General features: G+C 35.2%; 1 protein-coding gene across 5 annotated transcripts in view; it reads right to left on the bottom strand.

The window, feature by feature from the left end:
- Positions 1-1,042: 1,042 nt before the first annotated feature.
- Positions 1,043-13,179, bottom strand: part of LOC105205276 (alpha-catulin) — a 72,778-nt gene continuing 60,641 nt past the window's right edge. For 2 of the 5 annotated variants that reach the window (XM_039451155.1, XM_039451154.1), the window contains 4 exons: positions 13,007-13,125; positions 11,675-12,004; positions 8,793-8,999; positions 7,633-8,028 (listed from right to left, as the gene is read on the bottom strand). In XM_039451155.1, the coding sequence (XP_039307089.1) occupies positions 7,633-8,028; positions 8,793-8,999; positions 11,675-12,004; positions 13,007-13,125 (1,052 nt within the window). The other 3 variants (XR_005575116.1, XM_026130591.2, XM_026130590.2) reach the window with 3 other exon arrangements.

Here is a 13,179-nt window from a genome sequence, read left to right as displayed (position 1 = left end):
CGTGTCAAATTATCTACGCAGCCAATCAGGCCCACTGTCCGCTATATTGGATTTAAGGACAACATACACACATAGACTATTTAAGAACTCTTTTCAACACCGTAATTCTCAACACGTTCACGCAAAAGTAATCGGACTTGACACCGCGAGGAATTTCAGCACCTCTCATATGAGATCTCGATCATGATTTTAAGCGTTTTCTTTCGCATTTAAGTTGCTACTATCGCAATTAATGGTACTATGCAGATGAACATTATTAACTATTTCCATCAAGGTTGGTAAAATACCACATTTTTTGATAAAGTTCATGCTAAATGTAAAAATCAGTTTTTATCGAAATAAATTGGCAAAAACTAGTTTTTTCCATTAAAAACAGTAAAATAAATAACAATGAGAATATTATCAATTGAAAGAGGCCTTTGCAATTTAAACCTTACTCAAAATCTGTAACAAATTATAAATCAAAATAGTAAATAAATTAGTTTTTTATAAGTTTGTTATAAGAGTATACGTTAAATAGTAAATGTGAAATAAATTATATAAGTAAAAAATTGTAATTCTGTTATGTTTTTCTCATTAAATTAAAAATTAATATTTTTAAAATTTAGTAACATTAACATCTCCAAAATTTTTATTAAAAAGTATTTCACAAATTAATTAAAATTAAAAAAATATAAGATTTTATTATTATTAATTCATTACTATGGTTTTTCTTCAAATTATTGTAATTAGTATGATTTATTAATTAAAATAATCTTTTTGCATACAGTTATATAAAACATTATATAAACATATTTAAAAATTATATAAACAAATTACATATTATTTTTATAGATTTTGCCAGTTTATTCTACTAGATAAAGTTAGTAGATAAACGGGATATTAAAAATCAGAATTTATCATGTTTTTCTTTACTTATTGAACTTTTTCGACCAACCTTGGTTTCTATGCAAAGATCAGTAATCTTGATTTAAAATAATGTCGACCGAGTTTTATTGTATGCGACAAAAGAATTACTCGGCAGAAAATAACAAAAAACGTCTGAAAATAACAGAAAACGTAATATATTATTATTTACGAATATACGGTACTAAAGCTATCTTCCTTTACCATCTCTTTTTCTTTCTCACATTTATACTCATGAGAAAGTATTATCAGCGTATATTATTGCATAGGAATTGTTCATAGGTACATATATTTAACAATATATTTTCGCGAGCTTCTCTCCCTTCCATAGCCAAGCGCAATCAACTAGCGCGACGACCATCTATTCCGTTAACGTGCAAACCGGTCAATAAAAATAATAGAAACTCAACATTTTACGATCGAACTCGCCCCCGTTTCCCCATAGAAAATATTTGTGCCATTTCATACAAAAAAATTTCAACTTACACACCGTCTTAACGAACGTATACCCTAAGTAGTCTAAATACCGAGCGATAACGTATAATACAGAGTCTGTGCTACGTAAATGTATCCGTATGTATTGGTGTTTGTATATCCCCGCAGTTACAATGCGTAATGTTGCATTTTCACATTAGTTTACAATCCGCGTTGTTCCGATATTCGCAGACTTCGTGTTTCCCTAATTGCGATAACAACTAATATTTCTACTCTAAGAATTCGTAAGAATATCACGGGCAATCCGTATGAAGTATCACAGCTAATCTGTCTTTTCAAGATCGCTGCAGTAAACAAACTTCGTTTAGTGCTAAAATGCCCGCAGGTAGACAATCGATCTGTTTAATGATATTAGATGTCAATTGCTCGCTATAGTTTATAAGCAGTGATATATCGTTTATTCAACAAAATGATGCTGGCAATAAATCTCATTTGACAGATCGGAAATCATGGAAAGTTAAAAAAAAGTAACAAAGGGGCGTTTCAGCATTAAATCGGATCGAGCAATAGCGATGGATACATGCTCTCGCGTTGTAAAACAATTTCTTTTTTTCGCGCAAACTCTGTATAATACACACACGCAGAACAGTGTGTTCTTTCGTGCACTTACTCGTAGGTACATACGTGAAATGCACGAATGGTCAACGCATCTTCTTTGCGTACGCTTAACGTTGTATATACAGACGTCGCGATTGCCGCCGATTAACCAGCGGCTTTAACATTAATAATACTAAATTATCATTAAATTATTATCGCTTATCCATTTTTATTTCGCTACAATGATCAATTCTCTCGCGATCTCGACGTGCGGCCAGACTCGCCGATTCTCCTCCCTTTTTCTCGAAGGAAAAAAATAACAACAGTAACATATCTCGATGTTACCGTTGTTGCGTTTTATTGTGCAAATAAACGCACGCTCAGAGATTAGCTTGCAGAAGAATCGGCAGACAAATTTTTTTACATGTCTCTCATGAATCTTGTCGCACGTCGAGGAGAAATCGTGACATCTCTACATAGCATTATTCTATTTGTCGTGAAACCGTGTTCAATCGCGGCGATTCCGCATGTTTAGAGCAAGTCTCCTGTCAGTGTTCCGCAGGAGATTCACCTCCGCCATTTATCTTCGCGAGCAATCGCGCATACGGAGGAAACTCGATGACTGCAATTGCCGAATTGCAGTGCACTAACGCGGATTCTATTCGGATGAATTCTCTATCACGTATTGCTAGAAACTTCTTTTGAACATGCTGAAATTTTTGGATATCTTTTGGGTATAAATACAGAACAATTTCGAGCTCTTCGTAAACGCGTGCTACCATCGTGGTACGCTTGAGAATCTATCCTGACCGTTAACTTACACAACAATGTACAATTTGACCGATTCGACAGGTCGGAGATATCGCATATAGTATTTTGATAAAATATTTGGCTCAAATCGCCTCTTTGAAGGATTCGCAAGGTCTCAAAAGCGATTCTAGTGACTATCGTCGCTGGTTTTCTTTGTGGCATCGAGAAGGAACTTTGACATCGATGAATGCAACTGCCCCAGAAATATCCGATTTGAGGACAATCTTGAGAACTAGGCTAGAAGAATATGGATCTTTTCACACCTACACAGTTCCCGTGGATGTGGAATTCTACCATCCAGAATTTGGGATATTAAAAAAGATATTTTAATTTTTGACAAATTTTAAGAAATTTTAAATGATTTAACAAAAACAGTGTTTGATTAGGGTGTCCACATTACACGCTGCAACACATCCAATAAAATATTTGTGTGTATTGAAACCACTTTCCTCTTTGAGGTAGTCCATATCCAGAAAAGTCTCCCTGTCATCAAATCGAACAGTCCGTTTTGTACAAGCGACGAAAGTTAGGTTGACTTGCAGTTTGCGATCTCGAGTGGTGACTGAATGTACGTCTTTGCCACAAAGTACGTCCCTGACCGCCCTGCTGCCGCCCCCAGGTCCCCCTCGATAGACCTCCTGCCCCACGAGTGTTGTCTCTTCTATTTCTACGGAGGCTCGATTAATTACAGATATTATTTCGTAGATACCACAGTTGTGAGAAAGTAATTAATTTTTATTTAAAATAATTTTTAATTGCAAGGTCAGTACTTGAAAACTGTATCTCTGGATACGTGGATTTGTTATGAGCAATCTGAATAATGGTAGATAAAGTTGCTAGCAAATGTAAGAAAAGTGAGTATCTCTTATGTGAGTGGACTCGTATAAGCACTTCAGACTGCCACTGTTCAAATTTCTCTAATTACCTTGTGAATTGAATGCAACGCAAGAGAAGGGAAAGCCGTTCGTTAGCGCGTGGTTTTTCAGAAAGTTTTTCATAATTCAATTGCTGCTTAAAGATTTTTGTCGGTTTATTTTAGCGAATAGAGAGAGCTTTTAAAAGCTTTCCGCGGACACAGTACGCCTTGACGATCACACGCTAAAGTCATGTAGATGTATGTATAATGCGCGAGCTATTTTTCTGCAAGTATAATGCAACTCTCTATCTATCTCTCTCTTTCTCTCTCGCTGCATAATCTGTTTACCGAAGTTGGCGTAACACTTCGGGAGCTGAGGTTAAACCTCGGCAAAGTTTCGACAAAGTCACACCTAAAAGGCACTACGATCGACATTTGTTAATTATTGTCGTTGCACCAACTTCTTGATATGGAAGAATGATTTGTTTGTGCGTAGCCAAATGTTGGCGGAAAAGTTTTGCCGCGTTCCTTAGCGAAGATAATGAAACGAGATTCAGGTATTTGGATATGTTCTTATACGCCAATAATGTATTGAGTATTGAGCGACTTTAGCTTAGCGTCGTAACAAAACGTACTGCGTGTTGAATAAACTTACTTAGAGTTCGTAATCGTGGAATAAAGCTTAATTTTGTAGTTCATTAAGCCGATGTATATAAGGAATATTCTTAAACACGGCGTTCAAACCCACATAGAACGTGACATCCATTAAACATCTATTAAACTTTTATAGCTCCAAGGGATGTCTATCTTCATAGTAGAAGTCAAACAGATCTCCAATTAGAGATCTTACTATATCCATGATGGATGTCTTCAATAAATTCGTCACGGACATCTATGATATGATATTATGAATGTGTATTAGACTTCTATTACGGATATATTAAATAAATAGAATCAAGAACGCGGTACCACTGATGGATGCAACGGCGTTCTACTTCTTGTAATTAAAAGGCAACATAAAATAAAATAAAAAGACGTAACATTATGAAATTTCTAATGAAGTAAATAAAAGTGGGCCCTTAAAATTTAGGCTCCAAGATGAGAGTAAATAACATATTATTTTGACATGTATAGTTAGAACATCCATAAAAAGACTATTAACTCTCAGTTAACGTCTATTAGTCATTCATCGAAGCTCTATGAAATATTTATAATTAATCCATATAAATGATCTAATAGACATGTATGAATACGTTTGGAGATCCAATGCAGAACGTATGCAATGCAGAACTGTGGCTGTTCTAGCGAACGTCGCTTGAAAGTCCAATGGACATCTGATGGAAGTTTCTTGTGACAGATGTCTAATGAACGTCTATTAAAAGTTTTTGTTCTACGTAGAAATAACAGGAAAGTGAGGTTGCTATTAATGCAACAGCAGTGAAATGCGACGCCGCGTTGTTCACTGTAACTTCATTTTGAGAAATTTTATTGCTGAAACGTGAAAACGTATTTGAATTACACTAGGATGTAAAAATAAATTGTAGTGCTCGCGAGCAGCCTTTACTTTTTTGATATTTTTAGCGACATTTTCACTGGTATTGCCAACGATCAAAGCGTGGATTGCGTAATCGAATCAAGGAACAATTTGCAAACTGCATGTGGCGCACATTTCATCCGCCACTTTCGCGCTCAATTCCACGTTATACCACATACTCGGCTCGATTTTCCGCTTTCCCACGCCTCGATCGCCACGCGCGGCGGAACTCGACCGTATAAATAAGTACTTCCAAGCTCATTTGTTTTCGAATAAACACGTACGTCTGAGACCTGCTCGCTAACAGCAGAAACGTGTAAATCTGTTTCTGATTGTTAATTAGAAGTATCCAACTAAACTGATGAAACGTACACGTCGACCAAGCATTTTCGTTACACTTTTAACGATTGTCCAAAGCACATCAAATCGTTGCAATATTTTAAGTATATATATACCCTTTTCATAAATCGCGTTTATCAATACTGTTTATCAATAACTGCTATCTCTGGTCGAAATGTGAGAGTATCTCCAGACTGGGTCAATCCTAACATTTCAACCAGGATTTTTTTACACAATCAACACTTTCGCGATCGTTCTCATTTTAAATCGCGAAGGCGTTAAATTGAAACCATTCTCCTTTCATATACCAAATCATCGGGGCGTCCAGAGGAACGCTTTCCTCACACACAGATTCCCAATACCGTTATTACGCGGAATACGTTGCCACCGTCGCCGATAAGGGCGGCGAACGTATTCCGGCCAGGCGAGGCACCTCCGAATACCGTATCCCAACGCACGATCGTCGCGGTACTTGCCAACAGTTGTTGACGGCAATTCCGCGACATCCGGTCGACGTGTACGTCGCTTTGATGGTCGGTGGGGCAGGTGAGGTTCTCCCTAGAAAAGCAGAAAGGAAACCCGGGTGCGGCGAGCGTCCCCCTTGGCCCGTCGGGCCATCCCAAACTGTCAGACGGACGGGTCGCTGCCGGGGGCGGAGCCCGTCTTGCTGCCGTCGGCGCCAACTCCGCCACCGTCGCCGTCAGCTCCCCCGCCCTCTCCGCCCCTGTACGGCGAACCGCCGGCCCCGCGCGCCGACAGACCTCGGAAATCCAGGTTGTACTGAAAAGATGTAGGAACAGAAGTTATTATATGTCCTGCACGGTGCGAGCTCTTGTTGGCTCTTGTAGATCACTAGGGAAATCGAAAAATCAAGCGAAAGCTCGTTGAAAGTTCTCTGAAAAATGTGGCACGAAAAATTGATGCTTGCCTCGAATACTGAATCTATTCGATTTTCCTACGAGCTTCCGATCGAAGGATAATGTTATGCTCCAAAGTTTTAGCATTCGAAAATTATTAGATATATATTCTTGAGAAGATATCACGTGCTGTGGCACTGTTACACTCTTGCCGTCATACTTGGCGAGTTTGTTTGTGATCTAATATATGAAAAGGATCATATATACTCTGATAAAGATAAAATTAATTTAGCTCAATTAATATTTTATATTGTATTATTTTGGAGAATTTTTATTGCGTCAAAGTAACAACTTACAGCAACTTTTCTGTAAATATATAACGTTTATTCGTCAGAGTATATGAGATTATTGGAGAAAGAAATATTAGATTTTATTACGAAATACATAGTGTAGCCATTCCTGTAAAGGTAGCTGAAAATGGATTAATTCGAATCAATTATTGTTACATGATTGCATCGTTGAATGGATTTGTCATGGGTTGCGCGATTATTATTATATCGTTAAATGGAAAGCGAAATCAGTGCAACACGCGAGTTGTGTAAAAGGAAAGAAAACAATTTTTCAAAGAAGCTGCATATAAAATTGATTAGCTATAATAGAATTAAAAAAATTATAAGCTGTGAAGTCAAACGCTAAAAGATAGTAGATTCGTCGTAATACCGATAACATTTCTTTTTAATCAATGTTCTGAACAATTGGAAATTATGTATGCGAAAATGGTCTCTTGATTTTTATGCATTTTGAAATTCATCTCGAAACTTATTGAAAAGGGATAGTATTGTAACCTAGAGAGCATTATTGAAAAGACCTTATTTGGAGAATTTTTTAATCTTTTCGTGCCTGATTTTTTAAAAAATAATTAGATCTAATTCACATCTTACTAAAAGGATTTCAGGATCAATACGTTGATCAATCATACGATCAATATGTATAGTCAAAATTTCAAAATTTAAAACTCAAAATAAGTTTTTGTTCTTTTTAATAATATAATGCTCGCTGGGAATCTTTTTGTCGGTAGAATTATGTTTAATGTTATTGGCAAAATTACGACGAGATTCAATGTCCTAGTGTGATTAAAGTCAGGTAATACGAAATAAAACAAAAAAGGTGAAATGAAACCAAGGCCGAACCTGTACGAAGAACGTGTAGTGTTCTCGACGTGTGCGTGCGTGCGTGCGCGTGAAACAACAGTGTCACGTGCCACGTGCTACGGCACGACGTATTACACAAGGCCGCTATTATCTGGGTAGCGTTGCGTGTCTTAAATGTTGCAGTTGTGCATGGTGCAGCTGCAGCTGTAGGAGCTGCAGATTCTGCAGGCAGTAAGGTGGTTGCTGCGTTCCGGGCGTCGTGTACGGTAGGGCGGACGGATGTACGAAGGAGCCGGAATTCCGGGATAGAGAGAGCCCGACATTGGGCAGTCCCGAGCTGTAATTGAATGGGAGCAGGGACAAACTCAGGCTGGGGGACGGTTTCAGGATACTGTGAAATTGCGCGGACGTAAGTGGATGGGGTTGTACGTAAGGGCTCGTGGAAGGCAACAATTGCGGGCTAATCGGATACAAACAATCCTCTTCGGCCTGGCCGGGCGTCGTCGGGCTGATCTCCATATATTGCGGCATGATGAGATTGTGCTAGGCGGTGAATAGAATGGAAGGAGATAGACGTATTCGATTTTTTTACAATCTGAACGCGTGTCTCTGCGGCTTCTTCAACTCTGATATTTGTGCGAATACTTGAAATGAAATGTCGCGTATAAAAACGTATAGTCTATAACTGATTTGGTGAAAAAATGAAAACAGTATTTCTTACCGACTAATGTTCCGATGTAACAAATATTCGCACTGGATTGATATAAAGAGAATCTCATAATTTCTTAATTCGTGTTATTTCATAAATAATTTTTAATATTATTTTTCATAATTACCCGGTAAACAATTTTTCATATATAATTATATATCAAATATGTTCATATATGTTGAAATATATACATATAACAATACTGTATACAATTATATAATTATGCATGATTTTTATATGTAATTGTATACAATTTTATGACTACATAAAATTATGTGCAATTATTATACTTTAATATATATGGACATATTTAATACATAATTATATGTAATTATACATGACAAATTTTTCACTGGGTATCGCGCACGCGTTTTATACATATGGCTCCGGAAAGCTAAAGCTCCCTGTAAATATAGAATTTGCTGACGTTTTATAGAAAACACGGTAGTAAGATATTATAAATAAAAATATACTTGGACTGAATACAAAACTCATCCAATACAGGCAATCTCAGTTTTAAAAAAAATCGCGCAAAAACATATCTTTGTTCATTTAGAAAATAGATTGATCAGGCATATGGAATATTTTCACGGCTCACCTTTGTGGCGCAGACGAAACACGTTGTGACCACCTTCGAGATCACATTCATAAGATTTTTCGTTTCTTGTATAACATTATCGACCTTGGTGAAAGTGGCAGCCTTGCCAACGGTAGGATTCTTCACGGTGAATTGCAGTTGCTGAACGTAAGTCGGCACTCGATCCAGATTTTCCAAGAGTTCCTTCTTGTGCGGCCCACCTGGTACCTGCACCCATATAACATCGTATACAAACTTACGTTTTCGTTCGTATCGCAAGGTAAACTTGTTCGCATTTAATTTTTAACGACTAGATAAGGCACAAAATTATTTATCAACATTTAATTGCTAAAACGGTAATTTTGAATTATAATAATATAGCGATTGAAAAATAAAATTAGTTGGAATTAAAATTTTATATTATTATCGATGTGTCATATGTCTAAAAATTATATTTTATTCTTCAATAATAATTCTCATATTAAAATACACACACACACACACACACACGCACGCACGCACGCACGCACGCACGCACGCACGCACGCACGCACGCACGCACGCACACGCACGCACGCGCGCGCGACACACACACACACACACACACACACACACACACACACACACACACACACACATATGTACACACATTCGAACAGATAATTTGCAATATTTGCTATTATATCTATTTTTAACATTTACAACATAATTATACAAAAAATAATATAATAAATATACAAATCGTTGAAAATTCTTGAACGCGTTTATCTTGCGATATTGTTTCTGTTCATATTTAGCGATTTATTATAGATTCTGTAAAGCAAGATGCCTGATTCTATTTGGTATAGTTTGTTAAATGACTAATAAATACTTTATAGTATGTATCGTAGATACTTTGAAGTTTGCATCTAAGAAGTTAACAGAAAGTTCGTCTATCGGTCCTAGGAGAACACAATGCAAAACTTTCAACAGAACGTAAATAGATTTTTCGATATAGATATCAAAGTGACATGTGAAGTGGCAGTGAAATAGTACAGACCTTGTTATTTTTGCAAGCTTCCTTCATATCTATTTTGTCTTTATGAGAAATAGAATTATATTATTGATCTGTTGAAATTTCGAAAAGAAACGGAGCTTCACAAATTTTAATTTTCTTATTAAAATTTAAAAAAATTACAATATATTTTGTATATTATATATTACAGCATGTAGTATTTAATATAGTATTTAATCAATAAAGCATTATTATAGTATTTAAATATTTGTTAATGAATATTATTTGATAAAATGCGTAATGATGAAAACTAGCAAAAATTGTGAGACATAATACTCATGCCCCAGATAGTGGAAGGAGAGGGACCACAATGCACATAGACGTCGTCCATAGACGGAAGCATTCCCGTAGCATCTAAAACACACTTTACTAATCGTACACAAAAAGTCGTAAAGTATATACATAAAATAGATTTACTAACGAAATCATGAACGTTCGTTATGATAATTTAAATGACATGATACGCGAAAATTACTTCCATTGTCAGAATTATAGTGAAATTGTGTACCAAAAATCATAGTATAAATAAAAAATTTAGGATCTAACACGAGTTTTATAAATATTAATTGTGATTCTCGTATGGGTATAATGAATCGTCACGTCAGTTTGTAATGACAAATAGCTCTTTCTCAAATTTAACTGTGATTGTTTCCAAAGTTTTTATACTTGCTCATATTTTATATAATAATTCTCTATGCTTTGTAATGATCAGTAGGAAAGTTTACGTGCGTGAAGTTGCATAGCAATATACGTATACAAACATAGTATATACAAATGTAATGATAACACTCAACAATAGTAGAACATTGACGCTGCAAAGAGAGAGAGAGAGAGAGAAAGAGAAAGAGTGTGAGCGCTATGTATACGGCAATAAGAACGATTTGTTTAGGCGACAGTGATATCTATTAATTCAAAAGGGTCTAAAGTAAAGAGAGAAAAAGTTACCTGGATGGAGGCATTCAAGAGCGAGGGTATAAAAAGGATTGTATATAATACAGAATATATTACAAGGTTGGCGTCTTATTGTTTCTCTTAAGAAGAGTATAAAGAGAGATCAAAGTGATTTTAGGTGACTATATATATTCGGCCTAGCTAGGAAGGGTTCGAAAGAGGGTAGCAAACGTGTTAATTCGAACATGTCTAATGCTAATTACGCATATCGAAGCTACTTCTGGTCTGGAAGCTACGTTTATGGTAGCATAAAACAATAAGATAGTAAAATAGTGTTTTCATATAATTGATATTTTTTATTTTTATACTTTTATTTTTTTAATTTCTCTTTTTATCATCTTTTTATCTACTGAAAAAGTTATAAAATATATGAATTTCGACTTTCGTGTCTCTCGAAGCAATCAGAAATTAAACTTTACAATGAAATTCAACTAAAATTAAGTAAGTATACACCGATATGTGTCTACTCTGAGCGAAATGAATAGAATGTAAAAGATATGCAAATATTTCTAAATTTCTACAGATGATAAAATTTCTCTTATTAAACATTAAAGTAGTAATTAATTATTGGCATCTACTAATGAATACTTGATAATGATAGAGTGAATTAAATTGTGAATAAATTTTTTTTAAATACAGACTCGATGCAGCTTCGACGTTGCGACTTACGAAGAAATGAAACTCAATAGCGTAATGTATAAGTAAAAAGATTTTCAATATAGCGAGAATCAAGAAACGCGGAATCAAGTCCAATATAGAGTCCGTATAATAAACAATGGTAAAAGAATGATCATAGAAGTAAGGATGATATATAGATATATCAACATCAGTCCAATTAAAGAAACGTGTGTCATCTCTCTTTCGATCTACAACGGCGTATTGGTCGGCCGCCACGTACCTGATAACTGAATTGTCTCACAACCTTGTACAATCTGTTTGCCTCTTCGGCGAAATACTCAGCTTGGGTGAATAGATCCTGGGTGGTCTTCAAGGCGCCTTCCCCTCGCGTGAATTGGTACATTGAGAATGCCATCGACGACATGTTCTTCGCCCGCTTCACAATGTCATTGTTCTCCTCTAGAGCGCTTCCGCTCTCCTGCCACTTTTCCGTCTCGGCATCCATTTCCGAGGTGATCAATTTCATCTCGAGACCTGCCTTAGCAATTTTCGCCTGCTCCTCGCTGTCTAACCGTACTGGTTTTAATGGCTTGCTCGTCGTGCCATGTTTCTAGAACGAATCATACTGTTTATTTCATTACGTCTAACGAGTAGCAACTTAAGTAGCCTTTCCTTTTTTTTACATTTATAAATGTTTAGAACAAATTAACCCTTACAATAAAATGTAAAAAATAGCATCTTATCCCTACAAATCTAGGTATTTCGAGTTTGACCACTTCTTCACTTATTTAAAATGTTAAAAAAATCTTTAAAAATTCATTAACATATTTTCAAGTTTTTAGAACAAATGTTTTTATTCTAAAAAAATAAAATATAGTCTAATTTAATTAATTGGATACAAATTAGAAACAATACAAAAATTGGATCAAAAATTAGAAGATTAAAAAAATTGTAATTTTTTATAATAAATTCATATTTAAGGCTTTTCTAATTTAAGTGAAAAGTTCTGGAAAAAAAAAACAGAAAAATTCTTCCAAATTCTTAAAAAAATATTATTATTTAAGTATATGAAAATGAGTGATTTTTAATAAATACAAAAAATTGAATGTCACAAAAATAAGCATTTTTTAATATTTTGATACAAAAATAAAAGATCTTTCCTCAACATCTTGATTGCACATAATACGATTCGGTGCTTCAATTTTATTTTTCAAATCTAATTTTTTAAATAAGTGATTTTATTTGAGGAAAATAACTTAAATACAAACAGATAGTCAATCGTTAATTTAAAATAAAAAAGAATAATTACTTAATGATTTTTACATTTTATTTTTTTACAAAAAGATAACATTGCCTACAAAATCCTAGGTTATTCATGTCTGACACAATAATACTAAAAATAATTTTGGTATTATTTGTAGAAAAATTAATAGTTTCAGTCATCTTATCGCATAAAGGTCTCTCTTACTACCAAGATTTTTTAAGGAGATGATAAGAAGTGGGGGACTTTTTAAGATTTCGAGAAACTTCTATAGATAGAAATTGATCGAACATGAGTTACCCAGGTTTGTAAGAAAAGAATTAATCGTTTATTGAGATGGTTTATGCGTACCCCTGGCCGCGGCAAAGACATGTAAACCTGCTTTTCTGGCCGGTTTTGACTGAGTTCCAAAACATCTTTCGCTACTGTCGTCACGTCAGTCATGAGCCACTGCCACATGTCAGCAAATACTGTGAAACACATAAAAATGTTAAATGGATTAGCAATAAATCATTGTCGCAAAT

Source organism: Solenopsis invicta, chromosome 6 (genome assembly GCF_016802725.1).
Source record: "Solenopsis invicta isolate M01_SB chromosome 6, UNIL_Sinv_3.0, whole genome shotgun sequence".
Lineage (NCBI taxonomy): Eukaryota > Metazoa > Arthropoda > Insecta > Hymenoptera > Formicidae > Solenopsis > Solenopsis invicta.
Note: the sequence above shows the minus strand (reverse complement) of the source record. Positions and strands in the feature narration are given on the sequence as shown.